The sequence below is a fragment of the Phalaenopsis equestris genome, unplaced genomic scaffold, assembly GCF_001263595.1.
Source record: "Phalaenopsis equestris unplaced genomic scaffold, ASM126359v1 Scaffold000403, whole genome shotgun sequence".
Classification (NCBI taxonomy): domain Eukaryota; kingdom Viridiplantae; phylum Streptophyta; class Magnoliopsida; order Asparagales; family Orchidaceae; genus Phalaenopsis; species Phalaenopsis equestris.
The window spans coordinates 1,065,734-1,091,764 of NW_018164845.1; the positions used below are offsets into that span (position 1 = coordinate 1,065,734).

A 26,031-nucleotide genomic window follows, 5' to 3' on the forward strand; every position below is an offset into this window, starting at 1 on the left:
ATATTAACATATTAGAATTAAATGAAAATATGGCACACAATAAGACACAATAGAGAAAAAAAATTTATGTAGTCGACCCCAAATAGTAGGATAAAGGCTTATTGTAGTTGTGCCACAATCCAAAAAAAAAAATTTAGTGATGTTGTTCTAAGGCTTCTAAAAATTGTTGATAGAGTACAAGAAATGGCTAGGTAAGTTGTAAGAGGCATAAGGAAAGCAGGAGAAATAATAGCGGCTGAATTCCGGCTGAATTCCGGTATAGTCGGTGGTGGGACAGCGAACTAGAAATGGAAACCTGTTGTTTTCCACTGCCTAACATCAGCTTTCTGCTGTTAAATAACAGTAACAACAAGCAAACGACAAAAGCAAGAGGTATGGGCGGCAAGGAGGATTCAAGAAAAGGATACAACACTCCGAATAGTATAAAAAGATAACAAAGTCTCCAAAAACACACACACAAAAGTTAGCACCACTCAAAATAGTAAAAATACAACATATAAATAGTTCCCTGCTAACAAAAAACCCTAATGAGAATTAAATAGAAAAAAATCAGAGGAGAAAAGGGTCTACTAAAATTGAAAGTGTGATTGCATGTGGGCAGGAATGTCACCCTACAATCGCGGGATGTTGCGATTCTATGTCGTGAAATCCCACTCGGGACTATAGCAAATCCAGCGAAACCAAATCCCACGTCAATTAGGCTCTATTTCTATTGAAAGAATAGTCAATTTGCAAGCTAGAGATCATTTGCAAGAAACATTCACATGATTTATTCAACTCTACTATTTTATAATCTTCTCATTTGCAACCAACAACACAAGTAATGGTTATATTCATTATAATCTTCTATGAAAAACTTCGCTACGAAAAGAATGAGCAAAAATCAAAATAATGTTAGAGCTTATAAAGGTGACTTAGAATGAAAAGAAATGATTATTGGACAAATACACAAGGAGGGCCTACCATTAATTTTATGCACATGAAAAAATTTAGATCCTTATAAATGTCATCAATTATGAAAGAGCATATAAGATTAAGTTTTATTGCTAATCAAATCAAATAAGCAATTATTAGGCGTTCACACAAATAAATGGTTCAAGCAATTGTTAATAATATGTTTGTATATATAGCTGCAAGAAAATTGATTGAGGGTTTGTTTGAGGCAGCTGCAGATTATTGATAATCTGCTGATAAACAACTGATTCAGATAAGTTGCAGCTGCTGATCAAGAGCTGATCCAGATAAGTTGACTGTCTGTTTGATTTGTGTTTGAAAAATAATTGATTTGCAGTTGTTTCTAGACTGCTCATGTGCAATAATGTTATTTACAACAGAAATATCACACCTAAAATTTAGATACTTCAGAAACAAATAACCACTTCTTAACAGTGCCCAAAAAAAGACATACCTCACTTAAGAGATAAAAATTGAGTGTTGTGTATGCAAATCTTCCAAGAAAAATATTACAATAACTATGATAAAAATAAACAATGAACATATATATTTTTTTATTAAATGTAATATTTTTTTTAGCAAAAAATTTATTTTCCAATAATACTACCTCTAAACAACTCGAATAACACCAGCTCGGGCAAAAGACGCGAATAACACCGCGTAACTCACCAATAACACCAAAAAATTAGCTAATAACACCATAATAACACCTGAAAATTACTAAAAACCAACTTGAATAACACCGGTTCGGGCAAAAGGCGTGAATAACACCGCGTAACTCATCAATAACACCAAAAAATATACCTAATAACACCACAGTAACACATGAATACTACCGAAAAATAACTCGAATAACACCAGCTCAGGCAAAAGGTGCGCATAACACCGGGTAACTCACCAATAACACCAAAAATCTATCTAATAACACCACAATAACACTTGAATACTATCGCAAAATAACTTGAATAGCACCGACTCAGGAAAAATGCGTGAATAACACCTCATAACGCATCAATAACACCAAAAAACTTAGTTAATAATATCACAATAACACCTGAATACTACCGCAAAACAACTCAAATCACCGGCTTTGGCAAAAGACACGAATAACACCGCGGGATCTAACCAATAACACCACAATACTACCGCAAAACAACTCGAATCACCAGCTCTGGCAAAAGGCACAAATAACACCGCGGGATCTCACCAATAACACCAAAATAACCTAGCTAATAACACTGTAAATAACACCATTGGAGGGCACGGGAGGGCATAGCCGTAAACAATTTTCTGCGAAAGCGGGCGGCGTGTAATACAAAAGCAAAACCAACATCCAGCAACGTAGCGAAGACGGAGAAAACAAACACCCACGTCGAAATTTTGAAACGCCTCGCAGCTATTTTGATGCTCCAAACGGGCCCTGAGACTCAATATTCTCATAATCTTTTGTAATGTGTTATTGCTATACTAAATATTGCATTATGGGATTCAAAGAATCAAAAGGGTAATTAGATCACTTAAGAAATATGCATTTGCATCAACGATGTTACAAAATATATCAACTTTATAGAGAGCTTCATCATGAATCCCTCAAATAGAACTGCCAATTTTCATTTAAGTTCACGAAATTAAAATGTTGGCTATAGCATAAAGTTATTTTGCTTCAATAACAGTTATGATTAGACGGTTCAAAAACAATTAAAGAACAAACAATTTTAATTAATGACATAAAGCAAGTACCAAAAAAGATATCCAAATAAGTAGAGATTCATGAAGAAAAAATAGAGATAATTTATGATAAAATAAAATAGATTACATTATTGTTTACAAAACCAATATATAACATGTTATAAGTGGTTGATGCGTGTCTCCACTTTTGTATGACATATAGAAATTTATGATTGAGAATTTGAAAAGAACTATATATAGATATAAAGGGAAGAGAGACAATGAGAACTCCATTTTCTATGAAATTGTCCGAAATTTTCTTGGGCAAGAATGGAAAAAAAATAATACATCCCTTTGCTCCTTAACTCACTCACAAAATCCACAATAACGTTTAACATAATCATTATTCTTGGTTGTCCTCATTTCCTAATTAGAAATATCATTAATTAGTAGCATTCTTTAATCAGATATTACAACTTTGTTTTGCTAAATAAAGTTCCAAATCACGCTGCCCTATATAAAGATATGAAGATATCAAATAAAAAGAGCAAATACCTAAAGATTTTTTAAATATTGAAAATAGATTAATGGTTGATTTAAAATTTTCCAAGTACTTCGGATTCAATTAAGCCTTTTTTTCTCATAACTCCATAACTACTTGAGGCATGGAAAGATTTGATCGATGGTTTATGGAGCTGATTCCCCAAGACTGTAAAGTTAGCTTTTAAATTATTGGCTCAATTATGTTCATCTTCTTACCACAAAAGAAATTAGGAAATATACTTTTTTTTATCAATAAACTTATGAAGAACATAATTATTCCTCAACGGATGATCATTTAGTGTATGTGCATATCAATCTGAGTCCTTTATTTAGAAGCCTAGAATGCACTCAAAGGAAGACTAAATTGTAGAATATATTAACTACAAAAGCCGATTATTGAAATACCTCTTTTTCATTAGGTGATGGTATAAATAAACAGGTTATTGCCTCCCATTCAGAACTACCAAACTGGGAATAAGTCTTGTCTTTAGGTGAAATGAAAATATCTAATTAAAATGGTGCTGACGAATGCAAGAATTAACAAACATATCCCCTTCCAATAACCCTTCAACATAATACCGACATAAGTTTGACTAACACCTCGTGCAGAAACTAATTAGTCAATACCTTTAAAGCCTCCAAGGATATAGAAATCACAATCAGAGCACAAACAATGATTACGCAGCGTTAAAGCTACACACATATTATATGATTTCATCATGTAACCAAATTAGATGAAATACGTGATCGAGTATAATTTGATCATGGACCTGATGTGAACTTTAAAGTCACACAAGGATACATTGCAACCATGTAGTACCATTAAGATAGTCACACCATTGAGACATCCAACCATGAAAGATTGAATATTCATCAGACGGATAAACTTTAGCAAATGGGTAAGAAAATCTAGGCGCAATCTTAATATATTTTCGTTTAAGTATTTCTCAAAAGAAATTGAGAAGACGACCAAGATTCAATGATGTAACAAAATACTTATTCTAGCTATTGAACATGATGTGAAAAAAAAATGTATTACCTGTCCAAAGGGACTAAACAGCTGCCTTAGATCCCTTTCAGTTGCTTCAAATGCCACATTTCTCACGATCAGTTTGGTCAAACTCTTATCTTTGCCTTCTTTCTTCAGAGCCTGAGCATCAGTCTTGGCATGGCAAAGTTGCAAGATCAATGCATGCCCATCCAGGATGGTTCCCTGCAAATGAAATAGTATAATCACAATATTTATATTAGAGAATGTTAAGCTCAGCGTAATTTCCAATTTCATGTCTTAATTTGAACTTTATTTTTTATTTCTTTTAATTTTCTTTTGTTTTGCTGAGTTTACTTAAGAAATAAGCAAATTGTTTAAAAAGCCTGTTTACAGTTTCTATTAGTTCTATGGGGCGGAAAAACAGTAGGTTTTAGTGCTTGAAAACAGGTGAAACAAGTCATTGTAAGACATGTAAAAAACAGAAAGAAAAGTTAAATAAGGCCTAAAATATGTAAATATAGATGCAAAAAAATATATATGTTTGTGTATAGTGAGCACAAATAAATTACCTGTGCATCCCTGCATACGCTTATTGCTGTTTCCACTGTCTCAAACTCAATGAAACCAAAACCCATGGACAAGTACTTGCCATTTTTAACTTGCTTCTTCACCTAGAAAATGAGAAAAAGCAGAAGCAATGCGTGAGCTAAATATAATTTAATAGAAATTGTGACTTCTAATAAAATAAAAAAGATTCACTTTAGAAAACCTTGATACTCTTTATGCTACCGCATTTCATGATCTTTTCGAAATGATCTTTCAAGGAAGCATCCGAAGTTTTGAAATTCAAGTTTTTCACAAATACTGACCTTGACTGCAATAAAAATGGTAATTATCATTGATAATTATGAAAGATTAATGAAAAAAAATTGAAGGAAATACCTTATAAATTACAAAAAAGAAGAAATTGTAAAATTATCTAACTAATGCAGTATGCCAAAAAAAAAAAAAAAAAAGATGAATGCAGAAGCAGGGAGCTAAAATATATGGCAAGGTTGCTTTAAAATGTATCAAAAAACTAAAACGTTAATAGTGCATAAGCTGCACTCGGATAAAAAACTCTGGCACTAGTTCTAAACATCGAAAAGAACTGCTAATATGACATCATCTGCATAAAGTTTCTCCAATCCAAATCCTTATAACAGATTAAATTCGCAGGCAAGCTAGTTAAAAACATTAGAAAGTCCATCTTAACAATTCTTGACTCTTACAATACTAGTAAAACTACACGAGCACTAAGTTGTTCTTTAGACTTGTTAAATTAAAATTTGCTTGGTTACACTTTCAAAATTTAATGAAATGAAGAACCAAGAAATATAATTAAATGAATTAACGGTACTTTAAAATAGAATATCCAATTGAAAGAAAATAGTATCCTCTTAGCTCAAGAACTGCTTACCATATATCCATTTATTTTCAAAATTTAAACACTCTCATAATATTAATACATGGAGTTCTAGACTTGCAGAGCATCTCTTAATATTAACTTTGTTTTGTACAAAACATTAAAGCTACTTTTCTGGAGTAAAATTAGCTAAACAAATCATGACAAAAAATGACGAGGATTATCAGAGACTTTCTAATTTAGGAATCAATCTCATCAATCAACATATTATCTTCTGAGAGTTTAACTAACAGACAAAAAGAACAACTAAAATATGGATAGGTTAGATGTTTAGGAGTTGCTTAGCGTCAAACGGACATGACAAGTAGTTCATACTGAAATGCCGCAAAGGAGTACTTCAGTCTCATAAGTGCTAAACAAGTGTTAATTGACAAGCTGAGGTCCTTGAATGAAAGATTTTAGCAGAGTAAAATAAAATTTAAAAGATTCATTGTGCAATTTTGGTGTACAAGATTTGTGTGAAATAGGATATATATAATAATGAAATGCATCAAATAATAATAATAATAAATCAAATATATGATAATATGTAATGACCCAGATAAGTGATTTTGTATACAGTAAAAACTATAATGCCAGAGTTTGAAAGCCGCAATCCACAGACCCAAAATTAATAGGAAAATTTAATAGAATCTCGCGTAAGAAAAATAACAAACAAATGTATGGAGTGACATATTCAGGTATGATGCTTTCTTTGTACTATTTTAATTGAAATAATTAGATGAAAAAAGAAAAGGTTAAAAAAAAAACTGCAGTTGAAAAGTATGATGCATTCAAGGAAACGGGTGAAAGAACCATAAATCTCTTAACCATGTGAGCGTAAAAACTAGTCAACCAAAGAATGCCGAGCAAAAGAAAAGGTATTTCACATGCTGCACAAAACAATCAGCACATGACCGTGTAGGAAGATTGCAGGATTATATTTGGTAATGGAACGGCCCACAATAAATGTCAACATATGTTTTCTATAGAACCATAAGCTCATAAAAAGCCAAACGGTATACTAAAAATCTAATTTGTAGTGGCATTCCAAGGAAACTCGGATTCACAACTTGGAGGAAGAAAACTAAAGTGATAATAATATAATTAGTAATTGCTACCAAAGTATAAATCAACAAAAAATGGCAGAAACTAAAATTGAGTGGAGGGAGGCATAGATCTAATGAGTTTTTACTTGAATACTTGAAAAATACAAATAATAATCTGAGATTGTAACTTAAAAATAACCAAAAAAATTGAAAGCATAAATTTGTGATATTTAGAAGGATATAATATCAGTCTCTAAAGGCAAATACATAATGTAATATAAGCATTTAGCATATATATGTTCTCAGTATTTGTCAAATAAACAGGGTGTTGGGCAGCTTCACTACCATTATTTTGTAATTGCAACTAAAGAGCAAAGAGTCTTCAGATTTATTCGGGGGGTGACTACAGCTTTTCTGTAAAAGTGATTGTAAGGTTATGGTGGAAAAAAAAAATTCTTAGAAAGTTGTTGTGGAAATTATAAATATATATTTGTTTCCAAAATAACAAACAACGGCTTTCTTATAGCAATTGCACATTAACAAGTCGGGTTAATAAAAACTGATTTCCACAAAAGAAATTTTTAGAAAGTAGCAAGAAAAGAGTTTCCCAGCAGAATTGTGATGGTGGTTTGAAACACAAATCAAATAGATCCTTAGGCTCACAAATTAAAAAAAATGTAAAAAAAAGAAGAAATCAAAACAAATAAAAAATAGTATAAAATCCCAAGTGTACAAATCAGTGCAACCCAAACTGAAGTGTACCACTGTTATGTCGTCAATACGTCAGTATAGGTTAGGATCGGTCTGGAACCAGCTGACCAGCCAACTCCTCTCACCCATACGTCGATCGGTTCGACAGAGAGGGCAGAAACTCCTGGTGTAGCCACCGCAGAGGATCCCAGCTCCTAGGTAGAGCCCACCAAAGCTCTAATCACATACGCAAGGAGAAGAAATTAAGGGGATTTTTGGGGGGAAAGTTTGAAACAAGCCTTAGAGAATATTTAGGAGGGTCAATTGTCTAAGGTTTGTTTTATGTTATGTTTGTTACAGATTTTCTTTTCTCGTGGTGTTCCTAGAGGCGTCTAGGATTTTTGGAAAGATGATCTACCTCTAGAACAATAAATTAACATTGTATCTTGTTTGTTTTAGTTGGTATTAGTAAAATCAGCCCTCATTGGAGTTTTCCCGCCCCTCTTTTGCAATTTTTTTGTTGTTTGTTTGTTGGTTTTAATTATGGATCATCAAATTAGTATCAAAGCGAGATCTTGAAGGAATGGCAGCAAAGAAAGTGAATGTGTTGGAAGGAAAAAGTAGGGCAAATCCAATTGAAATTTGAGGAAAAGTTCGCCATAATTGAGGTAGATTTTCTGCCAAAGAGCACCGAATGGAGGTTCGATTTGAAAGCATAGAGGAAATGATAAAGAGGCTCCTAGAGATGCAATCTAAGACCGCACCGACGACTCAAATTGCAAATCCCAATCAAGGGCCAATCAGAAAATCCGTGGCCATATCAAAAGAGAAGGAGATCGAACTAGAGGTATGCGAGGAGGAAAGCATTTATCACCATGAGCTCCCCCTAGGACTCCGAGAGGAGGGGGTGGAAACTAGATGAGGATGAGCCAAAAATTGGAGGGTGTTGAAAATGGCACAAAAGAGCACGATGAAGGAAGGAGAAAAGCGGGAGAGGAGTATGGATATGACCAAAGGAAGGAGTTTTACCCTAGACATATGGGGGGAAATGTCAAAGGGAAAAGAAATTTGGATGGCGATGCGAGGGTAAGGAAATTGAAGAAGACGATCTTTGAAGGGAAATACGCACATGGGTGGGTGTATCAGAGGGAGTGAAATTTTGCAGTTAATGGGCTAACTGAGGAAGAGAATCTCATGGGAACGGGATTATGTTTGATGGGAAAGGCCCTATCATGATTTCAGTGGATGCAGGGGAAGTGCCCGGTACATTCGTGGGAAGAGTTTAAATATTGTTCGTTCGAACGTTTCCAAGCCATCCGGGAAGGAGACCTTTATGTTTTGACTTAGGAGGGAACGGTCACAGAATACAGAGAGAAGTTTGAGCTCATGCTAGTGCAGTTGAGGGGTATATCTACTTCAAGACTAAAGGAGAACTTAAGGTGCAGCCCTCCGATCTTTGAGACTGCGGGGATTGAGGAAGATGATGGAGCTCGCCCAAATGATGGAAAACTAAAAATGGTTGAAGAAGATAAGCAAAGGCAGCACCACGGGGGGATTTATAGGAGCCTCAATGACCATGACACAAAGGACCCATAAGGTTTCATTTCAGAAAGAGACGCCCAATAAGAAGAATATAGGGGGACCCATTTCGAAGGCACTTTCAAGCGCCTACTGATACAAAAGTGTAGGATAAAGAGCGAAAATGTTATGTTTCTAATGTGACGAGAAGTATGCCTCCGGTCATCATTGCAAGGAGCACGCACTTGCAGTCCTTATAGTTCATGAAAAGAAGACAGATTGTGCGGCGTCGGAGGAAGATACGGTGGAGGAAGAGGAACATTTTCACTTGGATGTAGCAAAGGTGTCCCTCACTTCAGTGATTGCATTTACTTTGAACCACTCTATTAAGGTGAGGGAGCAAATCGGGGAGCAGCAATTGTGGGGTTGATGGATAATGGAGCCACACAACATTATGTCAAATTAGGTTGTGTATCAGCTAGGATTGGTGCTAGAAGATATGAGGAGCTTTGGTGCCATGATGAGGACAGAAAAGGTGGAGAAAAGTCAGAAACTTTGCAATGGAGTAGCTTTGACATTACAAGGCCTACAGGTGATAGAGAACTTCCTTCTTGTGAACTTGGGCAGCACTAATGTGATTTTAGAGATGAAGTGGTTACAAACATTTGGGGAAACGACGATAGATTGGAAATACATAACGATGCAGTTCATGGTGGAGATGCATTACGTAAAAATTTGATTATTGCGCAAACTCCGTCTTAACTATTAGATAACAGTTTCATCATCACCATTCAATGAGCAAAAGTAAATACAATGTCAAGAACACAAACTTATCATCAACTTATGAAAGTGTGAAGAATATATATATGTATATATCAGTAAATGGAATCTATCATAAAAGCATAAACTTACCAATGTATTTCAGCTAACATTGAATGCACTTATCATCTAAGGGATACTGCTCAAACTTGACCAAAATAGTATTAAATAATTATACGCTACAATGAAATCTCGACATAACCACAATGGACTGACTTGTAACTTAAAGAGCAAAGACAGTTTATCATTATACTTTAAATGAATTAATATACTTCAGGGAATGGGTTATTTCTTATGGATTTTAGCCATTTATATAAAAAACTAACACAACGACACTCAAATGAAGGCTGTGGAAATGAGGGATGAGATGAAAGTGAATTTACCCGAAAGAGAGTTGTAGCAAAATATTTGTGATTCCAAAACATTCAATGTTGCGAATGAGGATAGAACCTCCTGATAGAATATATATATATTTGAGAAGTGGCAGCATGTTAGGATACAGAGAAGATATTACTGGGTAAAAATGTGAAAAGAGCACAATGGTTTGACATTCATTGAGTTTATAGGTTTCATTCTGTGATGAATGGACGGTCTAAATTTCGATTGGACAAATGATCAACTCATATTTGAATAGTCCTAGAATATGGTGGAGATGCATTACGTAAAAAGCCTGCTTTTAGTGTCAGGCATCAATTTTCTACAATCCGAAATATAGAAAATAATAAATTTTGAATAAGACAACCAATAAAAAGCTTTTAGAACTATATTTTAGAAAAAAAATATATATTAAAATATTAAAATTTCCTATTAGAAAATTCCTCCCTCCAATAACATATAATAAGCTTTTAGAACCACATGACATTGCACAAAAAGAAATCCTGATATCTTTACTCGTTTATTTTTGGCAATAAGCTCTGCTAGATAGGTCTAAACAGAATAGCAAGTATAGGAAGGGATACAAAATTTTATTGAAGTATGAAACGGGAAGGGTGGCAACCCAAGCATGAGTCAAGAACCAGCAAATGCCCCTTTATTAGATATAAGAACAGCCAAAAATCTTTAGAATGTCTCCAAATTCGCCAATGCAATTAAGTAAATGGCATTACAAAATATGAAAATAAACTGACACTCTAAAAATAACTTTTTATCAAAATAATATTCCTCAGCTGTATCAGAAAAAGGAAACCTTGTCGTTCAACAGAACAACAAAAGTACTTAGACAAAACTGCTCACATTAAAAATGAAATTCATTTCAGCTTTTATTCTGTTTACTTCAAAGCAATATCAACTCCATATTAACAAGAGTCAGTACTTCCAACCCTGACCTCTAAGCACGGCTAAGGGCTGATTCAATAGTTTAATCATTCATGTAGCAGATTTTCAAAAAAAAAATCTTATTACAATTTCGCATTTATGAGTAATGAACGAGGAATCCTACTCATCTTAAATACTCACCTAGTCACTGGTGACATTCAGATAATTGGTACAATTTAATGAAAACTAGAGTTTCTGGCACATAAATAAACAAGTAAATGACTGTCACGCAACAGACAGATATTGCCATCTTACAAGGTTTTAAATCCCTTCAAACAGATAAAGAAGCTAAAAAGTTTATCACTCATCAAAGGCCATTAATGCATGTAAGTGCAAGAAAATATAAGAAAAAGTAAAAAAGGACAATGTTTCAAAAAAAAAATTATATTACCTCAATTCTGTCAGGATCAATTTCGTCTTCTAGCACACCAACAGCTTCATTCACCACAACACCTCTCAAGTTCTGCTCACCAACTGTATCTTTTGGCTCACATCCATCAACCCCTGGGCCAGGACAAAGTATATGATCTGGAGCCCACTCCAAATATAACGGAACATCTCTGCAGTTTGCAAAAATCAAACTGCCTCAAGCCAAATCAATAATCGGCAAATGCAACCTATCTAAACTCCACCTAAAAACATGGATTAAAATTTCATCTTTCAACACAAATTAATTATTACAAAAAGTGAAAGTCAATGGAACTCCAATTAGAAGTTCAATTTTAATGATAAATTAAAATACAAACTACAACAATTTAGGTATGCCCGGCATTCATGATGCTACACACTAACAATAGAAGAACACTTCTTTAGGCATTTGGTACAAAAACACTAGGAAAACGGATGCAAAATGATTTTAGCACATAAGACTTTATTAGCATCAAAAGGCTCACTAGTTGCCCACAAGTTGATTAAAATTGTTTAAGACGGTTAAAAAAAATTACGGTTGCTCTCACTTCAACATTACATATTTCATGCATTTTATAGGTTCCTATTCACCAATTCAAATCGATGTGCCCCATCCATTTCAACTATTATGAAGTGTGATAAGATATTCTATAGCTGTTCAAAGCTGTTTTAGCACAACAAACAAAATTTATTGTGCGCGTGATAGCTCTACATGAGAACATGAATCATGAGAAATTTACCAAGAAAAGAGAGGTATGAAATTGTCGGAAGTAGACACAAAATCAAAGGTGAATAGTTAACTTAAACAAAAACTGCATTAGAAAAAAAAAAGGACAGCATGATATTTGATTCTATAAACAGGTTACTGAAAATCATGAGATTAAAAAGACACCAAATATGTGCAGAGAATAAAATAACTAACAACATCTCATTCTAAATACTCTAAAAGAATTGGCTTTATTTTTTTTACTTCAGAAAACAAAATTAGGTACTACCAAGGAAGCTTACTTGAATTTCTTATATGCCAAACCTTTAAATGCTGCTCGAGCTTCAGCTGCTTCAAGAAAAATAACCTGAATTACACAAGAAGGGCATAAATACAAAAGAAACGTGCCATAAAGCCAATAAGCACTCAGGGCGTTAAGCATCTACAAGAAACTAACATCATAATAATAAATATGTTCATAATACATGAATTCATATGCATAACCTGATTATATGTTTATTAATAGAATAAAAAAAATATCACTACCAAAGAAAAGTGAATCCATTCAGCTACAAAGAATAGCTACATGCAAAAGTGAGAGAGCTCGAAGGTATAATTCAAACAGAACTTAAAAGTTTATGTGATTTCTGCTTCAAACACAGAAGAAGCAGTAACAGAACAAGCTGCCAAGGCCGTATGAAACAATAAAATTTGATATGCCTATGGGATTTATGCAGCATCAGTCAACAACAATTAAAAGCTAATAAACTACAGCGAAAAACATGAGAAACAAGAATGCCAGCCATAACAAGAATAATCACTCCTAATTTAGACTTCCAAAACTAAACTTGATTTTCTACACTGTAAACAATATTGTACGAAACTTCAAAGCTGTAAGATGTGCAACAAAAATAGAGGAAGGCTTAAACAAATCCATACCACAGCCAACGTTTTAGTAGGTGGAAGTATGATCTTGTCCAAACTCCCAAATTTAACAAACATGTTTGCAAGTTCCCCTTCAGTAGAACCATAAGGTAAATTCTTGACCAGTATAACATGATTGCTTCTTCTCATATTACTGTTCTTTCTAGAAGCAAACTCTTCCAAAGCAGCAACATTAACACCAGCATTGGATAAGGCCTTTTTGGTTTCAGCAACCACTTGAGTTTCTCCAAGTGCAATACGCACAGCTAGATCATCTGCATCTCTTTCAAGAAATTCATTTCTACTAATGCCATGTTTCCTCACTATATTTTCAACAACCTGTGGCAGCAAAAGCCGAGACAAAAATTTCAGAAAGCTTAGTGAATGTCCTGTGGCAGACAAAATGATCAACAGTTAACAGGAAAATATACAAAAAAAGTCCAAATGAAGATACTCAAATGTATTTCCCTACCAGGTTAGTATTCTAATTCTGCTGCCCAACTACCTAATTAGTGTTTATTATGCAACATTAAGAACAATATGCTCTAAGAGATATTTGATCTTATTTCCAGTCTATAAGATGTTCATACAAGCCATTCTGATATTCTCTTGGGAGAATAAATTTTGATGCCAAAAGAATATCAAATGAAGTATAGTGTACATCTAAGGTAAAATGGATTAAAGTGGTTGAAAATGATTTGTAAAGAACAGATTTAATAAATCAGAAAGTACTCAATAGGAACAAATGAGAACTGAAGATTCATAAAACTGACCTCAATTAGTTGGGGTGAGGCTAGTGATAGATGACAAGAAGATGATAAGAAAGAATTGTGATAGCTCTCTCATCAGGTCTCACATAAATACTTTTCTTTCTATAGAACAAATGATGTGTTCTTTTTCCACCATACTTGCAGTTGAGGCTTGCTGCTTCCTTCCTATAGCAGGAGGGCAAGAGATTCTCTATGCACCTCTAACTTAGATCAGTTCCGGTAACAAACTTCTTGAACAATATTCCCATGTTGATCTGTAGTCTTTAGTCGTATATGCTCACCCTTTTAACACCATTTCCATGATATCTACCTATCTTTATCCAAGGGAACTATTGTGTAGACATCCACATAAACGAAATAGTGACTTTGAAGAGAATGATTGAAATTATGGGGGTAGCCGACTTTAAGGTTATTTTTGTGTTTTTAAATAAAATAATCTAAGAGGTGTAATAACTATTTTTTGTATGCATGAAGAAATTTCTAATTTATATTCAGTTTTGAGTACTTTGTTGGGATGTTTATGCTTAAAGTGTATTTGTGGCTACCAATTGTCGGATAAGTTATCTTCCCTATCATTGTGGGGCCTAAATTTTCTCCACTTGGTGAATTCCTTCCCTAATTTGTTTTCTTCTAAGCAATTTATTAAAAGGTTTTGCAAGTGTGATTGATTTTAGTCAAATCAATTGCAATTGGATTTCTATTTTTAGTGTGAATCTTTAACAACTTGTGGTTTTTAAAAGCTTTTTAAAAATCTATATGTTTCTTTGATTGGGAAATTATTAAATTAACATTTAGCATAAATTCTCTTAAATTTCAAATTTATATCAAAAGAAAACAAAATACTAATTAAATTAGCGGTCTTATTATCATAATTATTTCATACATTGTATCGTTCACACACACACACACACACACACACACAGGCTATTTTATTACATTATATGTTTAATTAAGGGTTTTAGGCAAAAGAACAGAGATGATTAAACTACAATTCACTAAAACGACTACATTAGCCTTTATTTATAAATAATTGGATACTAGGAAACATTACAATCGTTCTATTAGGTCTATCACGTGAGATAAATATGCCTTAACAAATTAATATCACCTCCCTGAGAATCTATTATGTGCACAGCAAAACAAGAAGCATACATTGTTGACTCTGACCTTCTTGACAATTATAGTTCGAGAAATATTCTTTTAAGAATGTATGAGAAGCAAAAAATGAATTGAAGTTGCGGCAAGAATGTATATCTAGTTTTGATGGATCTAGTTCTACAACAATGTAAGAACGTGTCCATGAATTTGAAACTGTGATGGAACAAAATATCATATTCGAACGTGACTTCTCATAATTCCATGGATGCTAACCTGTCAAACGAATCAAAATATACTGTGGATGTGAACAAATAATCATTATTCTATATGAAAAAATCAATTAAAGAAATTGATAACACAACTCATAATTAATTATTCGCTAATATTATTCTTAAAATAAATTATTGGTTTGAAACTGGTTGTCTTTGAATCTATATTTCAATATTTCAAGAAATTTATTAATGACAAATGCACTTAAAAAAATCTAATAAGACTATCAGATTAACTCTAAAAGTGCACAATTCATCGAAACAAATTTTCTATTTTGCATTGATACAAGTGCGGGGGCACACACATATTGGACACAAATAAGCATCGGACACGCCGTTATAATAAAAAAAATTAAAATAAATATACAAATTAAATAAATAAAGTAAGCAAAAAATGCAAAAGAGAAAAAAAAAATACTAACATTGACTTTCCTGTTTTAGTTAATATAATTTCTATTTTTTTATTTTTTATTCTTAAAAACAAATCAAATTGTATCTAAAAATAATCAAAACATTTAAAAGATGTTTTGAGGAATTTTAAGAATAACTGCCTCAATCAAACAGTTTTAAATTTATATAAAAATAAAAAAAATAAAAAACAAAAGTAACAAGCTAAGGCAAACAAAAGTAACAAGAGATGGATAATTGAAGAGTAGAGACTCGTGTGACAATCCTTGCATCTTAAAGTCTTGAAGTTCACCAATCATAAAGAACAAAGGGTAGCCATAGAACTTTCAAGTGTCAATATGATAGTGGAATAAAGAGTCACGAAGATCTAGGCCTGCAATTTCGTTGTGGGTAGCTATAGAAATAGACGTTGAGGAAGATGCCAAGAGTAAATTGTTTGATTGCTACCCTAGAGATATGAACTGAAGGATGTTGATAGGAATCAAAAAAATAAATTCTACAAACTGCAAAGGGAAGAGATCGAGCATCATGGACCCAGGACTTCCTATCTGGAGCATTTTACTATTTTGAGCTTTAGTCATTAAAATATTTAGGATTAAATAAATTATTTTCAGCCATCTAATTATAAATAAATGATGATCATATATACAGCAGTGACCATAAAAATTAACTTTGAAGAAGAGGTTATTCAATCAAACTGAATATTTCGGCAATATGATCACAAGCTATTTATAGTTCATTCACAAGACAATTTGGATGTGTATTAAACTAGCGGAAGAACCAGTTATTGATTTAGGTTGTTTGAAAAACCAATTCAATCTATTTTTTAAAACATTGGATCTACCTCATCAAACCACATAAATTTGGTTAGAAATGATTTAGGAATTTATTGGTTGCAGGAGGATCCACAAGGAAAAGTATTAGCATATGTTAGTTAATTTAGGAATTTATTGGTAAACTTACATATGTTTTTGGTTTATTCATGTTGGCGTGGTTATTAAATACGTCAACCATTCCTAGTGACCACCAATAATTGACAAGTAGGCTTCCTTAAAGCTACTGATTAATACAACTTATGAGGCTCTAGAGATGCTCATGAATTACCACTTACATGTAGCAAAAATGGTGGTTGTGAGCAAGGATATAACGGTTCGTGGTCATTCCAAACAAGCACTAAACAGACAAAAATTGATTTTAGTGAACATTAACAATCAAACAATGGCCAGTGAAAACTCAAAAGGTAGAGAGAAACGCTTTGGGGTCCAACATTAGTTGCAAATGAGACTTCAGTAGCCATAGCTATCATCTTCGAAAGGTTAACAAAAGGCAAAGATCAGCAGGAGGATAAAATTTTGTTAGACATTTGCCAAGTTTGGTTTCTCCGTTTCTTAGAGATTATTTAAAAAAAAATATCAATTTAATGGTTGAGTGCATGCCAAGTTCTCTCATATTATTTAACATTTCATGGTTAATTGAAAGTATGACTATTTTTAAATCATAGGATAGCATGGTGGAGCATATTTGGGTTGCATGCTTAAAATATGAGATTTGACTAGTTACAAATATTTTACTTCATTTTGTGGTATACCAGTGAATTTGTCAGTAAATTATTAAGTTGTAAATACATGTAAATAAATGAGAGCTTTAATGTTTAGAAAAAAGCATACAGTGTCTTGTCGCATAAACAAACTATTCCATGCCCGTGTATCACCACTAGCTTCAGATGCCTTCTTCTGTTCTTCCCTCTCTTGCTTCAGACTTTTCTTGTCCTGAGTAATAGCAGTTTCAGACCTATAATAACATACCATATCATTAACATGTATAAGTAATCGGTGGGAGGATAAAATTTTGTAAACAAGATAAATCTACACCTTGATGCAAGAAGAAAGATATTACATAAGCTCACCAGGATTTTCCATTGGTCGTACATTGAGGTTTAGCAGCCATAACATGTAATAGTCTTCCCTGAAATATGGAGTTGTCCAATGATTCTAGAGCCCTGCTCAAATCCATAACACCTGAACTTGTTAAAATAGCTTCTAAGCTCTAAATATTATGCAATAGCCCTCATCATAAAAAGAAATGAATGACAATTCATTTACAAAACAAACAAGCATAAAAAAAAATTTATCATAGATCTGATGGTTTTTTTTACTTATAAAACAAGATAATTTCTTTTTTCAAATGCTTAAACATATAGGTGGAGAATAAATAAGCAAATGATTTAAGTTTTTCATACCTAGCAGCAGACTCTGGAAGTGAGTAAAGCAAATAAGCAATGCCTTTGGAGCGTTTTGTATTCTTATCAACTACAATGTGAACCTCAGAAACATCACCAAATTGGCTAAAGAGACCATGCAATTCGTCCTCACTGTCTTCAACAAAAGCAAAATTGATCAGAAATGATAAAAACTCAGTTTCATTAGTGAGAATTTAGAATAAATAAGATTACTGCATTAAAATAGAGGAGAGGTTACTTTCCATACTTTGTTGAATATGGAAGATTGCGTACAAATAAGCGCCCAGTCTCAAGGGCCAGCTCTTTATCATCATCATATTTTGTTGTTGGACTTTCATTACTCAGATTGTCAATATCAGACTTTTCTTCAACAATATTTTCTTCATCAAAATAGACATCCTTGATGTGTTCCTGAGCATCTTCAGAATTAATAATTTGACTCTTTCCATCCATGCGTGAATTATCATCATTGTGGTCATCTTCATCACCACGATCACCATCTTCAAAACACTCAACATCTGTTTCTGAATCTGACCAGTTTTTCTTGATCCGGCTCTTCAGATAATCCATGTCTGATATAATATCATCATTTGCAACTCCATTTGATTTATTTTTCATTGATTTCATAGATCCTTGGATTAAAGTCCTTGGAAAACTTTTATCAGCTAAATCAAATTCATCAGACAATCGAGTTTGCAGTGGAAATGACTTCTTAATCTTGCCCTGATGCATTTCTTTCTCAGGGGATTTTCTATCTTGTTCTGACAAATCCATTGAATGTATTGTATCGTTAGCCCACAACTTCGCTTTAGAGCGTGGCTGCATTAGTTGAAGAAACTCGCTAAACTTAGGATCATCATCTTCACAACTTCCTGATTTTTTTACAAAGGCATTAGAGTGTTTTTGACCTTTAGAACAAGTAAGAGAAGAACTGTTAGGGCTCTCCTTATTATTTTCTTTCAAAAGATCATTTTTCTTAACAGAATAACGGCTCCATGGGCGAGGTGCATTTGGATCACCAACTCTACGAGCAATCTGCAATTTATAGAATGAGAAAAAGAAGTGTTAACACATTTTTTAGTAGTGTGATAACATTTGAAAGGTTTTTAGTCAGTAGCATATATTATTAATTTTAAATTTCTTGATGCATCAAAAAAATAAATAAAATCAAAACGGAAGTGCCCCCCAACTATCAAAATATATGCATCAAATATGTAAAACATAAAATAGCTTTTGTTCATGAAACAAAAAAGAGACCTAACAGAATGAAAAATGAAGCCTAAATTTCAAATGAACTGTCAAAAAAAAGTTCAATAAAAAATTATGGACATTTACATACATCACACAATTCTTATATAGTTATATATCTAACGATTATACTTTAATTTACAAATATAGCACTCAAATCTTTAACAATACATTAAAAATAACACTACTACCTACTTTTTAAAAGTGAAAACATACATTCAGGCATAGGTTTTTTGTTTGTATGTAATTTTCCCTAAATAACACTCGAAAGTGTTATGTATGTAAATATGAAAGTTTAGGTGTTAGATATGTAAAATAAATAAGAATTATGTTGTTTGTATGTAATTTTCCCTAAATATTACATGAAAAATAGTTCATAAAAGGCAACAAGTGTATCAGTTAACAACCACATATACAAATTTTAAAAAAGTGGAAGGAAGGGATTCGGACAAAATAGGAGAAACCAAAATAAATATTTGAGTTCATGAAAAATTATGTAAAATTTCGGAGCCTAAAAGGCTGCTAGACCAACAGATACCAATCCAAAAGTTGCAACCCATAACACTACATAAATTCTACACAGCATAGAACTTCAATACAAAACCCTGCCAAAAATACCATCATCAAACCATAATTCTGATCCATAACAGAACAAAATCCCTATGGGTTAATCACTAAACAATGCTCTAAATAATGGCCATATCTGCCCAAAATCACCTAAGGCAAAACCACAACTGCTGCTAATGCTAACTAAACAGTAATATAAGATGCAATCCTTGGCATCTTTTTATGCCACTATACCTCGCATGTTATTCTCGAGGTGTCCATATAGGTGCCGTCAAAAAACTTGAGGGCCTCCTCGGCTTCCCGCTCGGTACGGAACCCTATGAAACCAAACTGTCTGCTTTTGCCATCTCTGGCGCCAAGCGAACAAAAATACATGAAATTTTAAATCTTTAGAATTACCATGATGATGGTGAAAAAGTAGAAGAGAACACAAGAGAAACGGAGTCTCACATAGTTCGCATGAGTTTGGTGTCAGTGACCTCCCCCTTCTGAGAAAAGAATTCCCTCAATCGATCCTCTTTCACGTACCTTGGTAGATTCTTCACGCAGATTCGAGACCTTTGAAACCAAAATAAACCAGCTTTAGAGCCGGAGAGAGCGAGAGAAAGAGCGAGAGAAAGACTTACATCTTTAGCCACTGTTCGGTGACAGTATTTGAGCAGTATTTGACTTAAATCCTCCCAAACAGCAAAAATGATAACTTCAGGTGCCTGTCTGTTAACACATTTAGTGTAGGATTTGTCATTTCGTTGCACAAAATAAAGCCTCGGGTTTGATAAATCTGGATTTCAAAGATTTAGGCCTTAAATCCTGGATTTACTAAATCTAGTGAATCAGCGGATTTAGTAAATCCGGGACGAGCGCTTCGCAAAAAAGAAGTCGTGAAGTCGGCTTCCTCAATGGTTGCAGGTACGAGAGGAGCGGAAGGAGGAGAAAGATGGGAGGTTCGGGTTTCTGTAAGCCACGATCCCTTCGTTGCGTTCCCAGCTAGATCTTGCTACTGTATCTAGAGGGTTCGATCAGGAAGGCGATGGCTTTGCAGGAAACAGAGAAAGGGACAGGAAAATTCGAGGGTTTAGGGGAGAGGAGGGAAGCCTGGACGAGAACTGGAGAGAAGAGTAATTAAACATAAATAATAAATAAGTATTCCTTTATAAATATTAAACTTCTAATTAATTAAATAAAAGTTTTTTTAAAAAAACTAATTAATTTGTTAAATAACTATTAATTATCATAATTAGAAATTAATTTTTTATTAAATTTAACTAAATTTAATAATTAATTTTTATCATAATGAAAAAGAATAAAAGATTAATTTTTATTCAAACAGTCGTAACAAATTTTTAAATCCTTACAAAAGTTGTCAAAATACATAGCCAAGATTTAACTGATTTAATAAATTACAGCTTCCGATATTTAATATAAATCTATGGTCTGATAATTTTTAAAATTTAATCTAAATAATTTGCCAAATAGTTTTTGAGATTTAGGTGTTTAAGATCCGTTTGGGACAACTTATTTGTTACGGTGGCATTTTAAAAACGCACCTAGAATGTTTAGGTAAACTGCATTTTGGCAGCTTATACGTTTTGAAAATGCTGAAAGCAGTGTTTTCACACTACACCTATCTAGGTGCAGTGGTAGCTTTCTAGCAGTGGTCTGGTTTTTCTAAAACAATAAAAAATTATAATACTCAGTGCACCTAACTTATCAGCAGATTATTCAATAAGCTACAGTTGCTCCAAACAGACCCTTAATTGTTATTTATTAAATCTAAGTTTATACAATTTACTAAATCTTACTAACTTAAATCTTGTTTGTTCCGAGAATCAGAGGGCCCAACATTGAAAATAAAGATGGGGAGTTTATGTATTTTGTTACTTATTATATTGCATAAAAAGACTTAAAACATTGCTATTTAAAAATCAACCATCATATCTCATACACTTCTCAAATTCTCACTCTAATTTCAAAATTTATGATAAACTTTCAGTTAATATGTTTCATTTTTATTAAATTCTCAATGATTTAGTCATGGTATATTTAAATGCATCAATTCAGCAGTTCAAAAAATCACATTGGTGTTAGTTTTGTAAATATCAATATCCCAAGTGTTTCATATGTAATTATCTCTATATTTTAAATTAGGAAAATTTACATATATAACACTCAATCTCTATGTATTCATATATTTAACACCTATATTTTAATTTTTACATATCCACCCTTGTCTAAGTATTCATATATATAACACCTATATTTTAATTTTTACATATCCACCCTTGTCCATACATGAAAATATGTATTTTATTTTTTTTAAGGTAAAACAGTAATATTTTTTATGTGATTGGAAAGATTTAGGTGGTATATTGTAAAAAGCAAGGTAGTAGGTATGTTATGGGGTTTATTTATGCAAATGGCCCATTAAATTATTAATAACTATTGGTATTAATTAAATAAGATTTGTCATCTTAAAATTTTATATTAAGTGTTAAAATTAATTTTAATTGATTAAAAATATTTTAATACGAACGAATTAATATTTTTTTATTTATGCTTATCAAGTCTAAGTTAATAGATTTAGTTAATTTTTGTAAATTATTAATTAATGATTAATTAAAAGTATAATTCATGTTAATTATAATTAGATTAGCATGGTTAAACTTTATTAAATAAAAATTATTAATATATATTGGGGGATTCGAATATTCGAGTACCACATCTTATACACTGGGGGATTCGAATATATATATATATATATATATATCACTGGGGGATTCGAATATATCTTATACACTGGGGGATTCGAATATATATATATATATATATATATTGACCTTAATTAAATTTGTCCGAATATTTTATTGTTGGGAAAGAAAATATGATAGCACCTTAAGGATAAAAACCAAGAATTGTCATGAATCATATATATTTGTCTATGTTATATTTTCACGCTCAGACGGATTAATACATATTATAATTTGAGTTGGTTCGATTTAAAATTTAATAAATTTAAACTAATTTTCCATTTAATAATTTAGGTATCAATTTACCTATTTGCATTTAAATATGTTAAGACATTATTAATCAACATAAGATTTTGATCCTTCCTTAAATCTCCCATTCAACATTATTTACCAATTTGGAATATTTATAGCAATGATTCCACTACATTAACAAAGATACATGTTGATGATGGATAAAAATTTCTTCTATATTGATGATTGTATAAAAATCAGACATCCAGTTACTCGAGCTCTTAATAAAATATTTTATTTTATTAGATTATTTTGATAGTTGTTATTACATCATTATTAAGTGACAGAACCAAGAGAAATTGTTGAACTGATTTTAGTGGTTACTACTAAAATAAGTTGAGAAAGATCAAGTTATGAAAAATATCCTCTCCTTGCACTGAAAGAAGTAATTTGTGTATGAATAAAACACTTAGAATATAGATTATAACTAATAACAAATTGAAGCATTCCTCTTTTTTACCCTCTTTCGAGTGCATAAAGAATTTCAGTTTAACTAGGTAAGAATTTATGTCTGCCAACCTAGAAACCTCCTAATTACCCCCATCAAAACATATCTCCCTATCTATTTACACTGTCATATGGACTAATTTTCGTTCACCCAATAGTGCAATCTGGTTTCTAGTAGTTGTTAAAGTCATAGCCCTCTCAGATCAGTATGGATTCACGATAGGTTTTAACATACCAATGTGACAGATTTATAAGTAAATGAAGCGTGAAGTAAAAATTATCATAATAATTAATAAAAACTTATTTTAATTGTATCCACATATGATGCACATACTATTACTTCATTACAAGAGAAAAGTACAAAGGATCTACTCACGATGCATGAAGAAAACACAACAATCCATTATCTTACAATAAAGCAAAGTCATACACAATTAGTTTACAAATAAAACAAGATAATATAGAATGAAACAATTATCTTTCTTCCTCTTAAAAGATGTGAAAACTCCTCCCCCAAATGATCTCTAAGTGTTTCTTGGACTGCTTACAGCAATCCCTTACAATATTTTCTTAATTTTCTCTAAGAAAATGCAAAAAAATATAAAATTTATCTTTAAACTCTACTTTCCTCCACACTTTAGATTTTTTTCCTTGACATCACAAATGATCCTCCTTTATGTTAGAATTGTCTCTCTGCTCATAACCACCAAATTCATCCATAACTGCTGCAAAAACCACACAAGTTAGTTTTGGTGCCTAAGCGCCACCTTCTCCGGTAGGTAGGGAAAATAATTGGCATCTAGGCACCAGTATGTGGAGCCATGGCGCCATCTTCTCTATTTGTTGGATACGATATGGCGCTCAGGCGTCCATTTGCGGCACCATGGAGTAGCGTCAGGGTGCCAGAAGCTGGTGCCAACCTGTTGTTGCTCCATTGCTCCATTTGCCTCCTTTTCGCTTTGATTCCACTCCAATTTGCTTCAAATCTCCTGCCTATTATACATGCAACAAAAATGGGGAAATACATTCCTTTAAAGTATAACTTCAACAAAAAAGAGTGCTGAAATATAAGAAAAGTTTAACATGCTACAAGACATATCATTAGGTCATCCTGGTCATATAATCATATCTTTGTCTAGATTGCCTTGGTTGATTTTGTCTGGCACTTCAAGTAACATGCTGCATCGGTTTTACCACTGGTCCATGTTTTGTCAGAGTACTTCAATATCCGACTACATTTTTTATGCTTGATAGGGTTACCTTGATCAATAGAGATCGATGTCCTATAAGAGAAGTGTCTCTCCTCACCGGATCGTTTTTTGCATCCAACTTTTCTCAACTACATTAGTTGGTTCTATTTTCCAAGTTGAGTGACATGTTGCATCGATTTTATTGTTGATGCATGTTATGTCGAAATGCTTTGATGTCTGACTATAATTTGAGCATGTTGTCTCAGGTTGTTTTCTCCATATGGTTGTTCATTTGATGTATAGGCAAGATACATAACTCTTGCCCTTTTTGTTGTTCAACCAGGATACATACATCTTGTGTCATTTGATATGTTTAGTCAGGATACATACCTCCTATGACACTGATATACTCGAGCAGGATACATAGCTTCTGTCGTATTTGATGAGTAGTCATGATACATACACCGTAGACTATTTTGATCGGGATACTCAACTCCCTGATCATCTGATGGTTTGTTCAATGGAACTATTGTCTTTGCTTGGCCGCCCTTAATGATAAGACATCATTTTTAGGCATGTAAGTTTTCAATAGCCATTTGGCTTTAAAGTATCTCGAACCATACAACTTTTCAGTTGGTTCTTTCATGAGAGCATCATTAGCTCTTTAGCTATTATCTTTTGATATTTCTCAATCCATATGACACTTTTGTCAGCTTTGTTATGAGAATATCTCATCTTCGAACATCTTTTAGATTTATAGCCACATACTTCAATACTTCTCGAACCACATGACACTATGGTAAGCTCTTTTATGAGAACATCTCATCTCTTTATGGTTTTGGCATTTTAGCCACTTGTTATAACAACTCTCGAACTATATGACGCTCTAATCAGCTCTTTCATGAGAATATGTCATTGTGCTATCATGTCTTTTGACATTTTTGGCCTTTTAGCCATTTGATATGACATTTCTCGAGCTATATGACGTTCTAATCAGTTTTTATGAGAACATATTGTCGTGTCTGGCTCGTTAGCCTTTTGATACTTCTCAAACTATATACCCATTTAGGTCGATTCGTTTATGAGAGTATCTTATCTTTGGACATTCCTGAGTGCCTCTAGAACTGCATAACTTCATAGTCGGTTTTATGATGAGAGAGCCTCAACTAGTTGACCAAATGTCACCTTAATCAGGATATTTTCTTTGTTATTGCAACCAGATCACGATGATGAGTATTCTTCTCCATGGGAGTCAGTCCGACTCATAATTGGGTTCCTATCGAGATAATATAATAGGATACTTGAGGTCACAATAGATGATCGAATCACCTTCCACTTTTGTCGTTACGACCAAGGTTGGACAAATTTTAGGCCCCCACCTATATTGATTTGAATGAGGTCAGATAGAAGGTATTTACCTCTTGTGACTAGAGGCAGCCTCTAAGCTAAAGCCTACTTGTGGGGAGATGAAAGGCTGTATCGCACGAGATGATCGGGCCTTTTCAATTGTCCATACTATTGAGTCACTGGAATAGTTGCCACTTTTTACAGGACTTCTTGGTCTTCATGACCATTTGAATTGCCGTGATGGGTGTCACCCTCCGAGATAACCTTCTTGTCAGTTATTCATGTGAGAGCGCAACAGGAGACTTGGGTCACACAATCTGATCGGGTCTTCTCAGTCAGTTGTATTATTGAGTAACTAGTCCATTGCCACCTCTGATTAGGA

At 33.1% G+C, this 26,031-nt stretch overlaps 1 protein-coding gene across 2 annotated transcripts in view; it reads right to left on the reverse strand.

Annotated features, from left to right (window-relative positions):
- The window catches only part of LOC110026900 (multiple RNA-binding domain-containing protein 1), a 33,864-nt gene extending 13,129 nt beyond the window's left edge, over positions 1 to 20,735 (reverse strand). For both annotated transcript variants that reach the window (XM_020728102.1, XM_020728103.1), the window contains exons 1-13: positions 20,254 to 20,735; positions 20,078 to 20,185; positions 19,862 to 19,976; positions 18,060 to 18,847; positions 17,813 to 17,944; positions 17,480 to 17,572; positions 17,241 to 17,364; positions 13,044 to 13,367; positions 12,407 to 12,471; positions 11,382 to 11,550; positions 4,926 to 5,030; positions 4,726 to 4,827; positions 4,205 to 4,378 (exon numbers count right to left, since the gene is read on the reverse strand). In XM_020728102.1, the coding sequence (XP_020583761.1) occupies positions 4,205 to 4,378; positions 4,726 to 4,827; positions 4,926 to 5,030; positions 11,382 to 11,550; positions 12,407 to 12,471; positions 13,044 to 13,367; positions 17,241 to 17,364; positions 17,480 to 17,572; positions 17,813 to 17,944; positions 18,060 to 18,847; positions 19,862 to 19,976; positions 20,078 to 20,185; positions 20,254 to 20,255 (2,301 nt within the window). In that variant the 5' untranslated portion in view covers positions 20,256 to 20,735. The remainder of the gene's footprint in view (positions 1 to 4,204; positions 4,379 to 4,725; positions 4,828 to 4,925; positions 5,031 to 11,381; positions 11,551 to 12,406; positions 12,472 to 13,043; positions 13,368 to 17,240; positions 17,365 to 17,479; positions 17,573 to 17,812; positions 17,945 to 18,059; positions 18,848 to 19,861; positions 19,977 to 20,077; positions 20,186 to 20,253) is intronic.
- Positions 20,736 to 26,031: the final 5,296 nt, after the last annotated feature.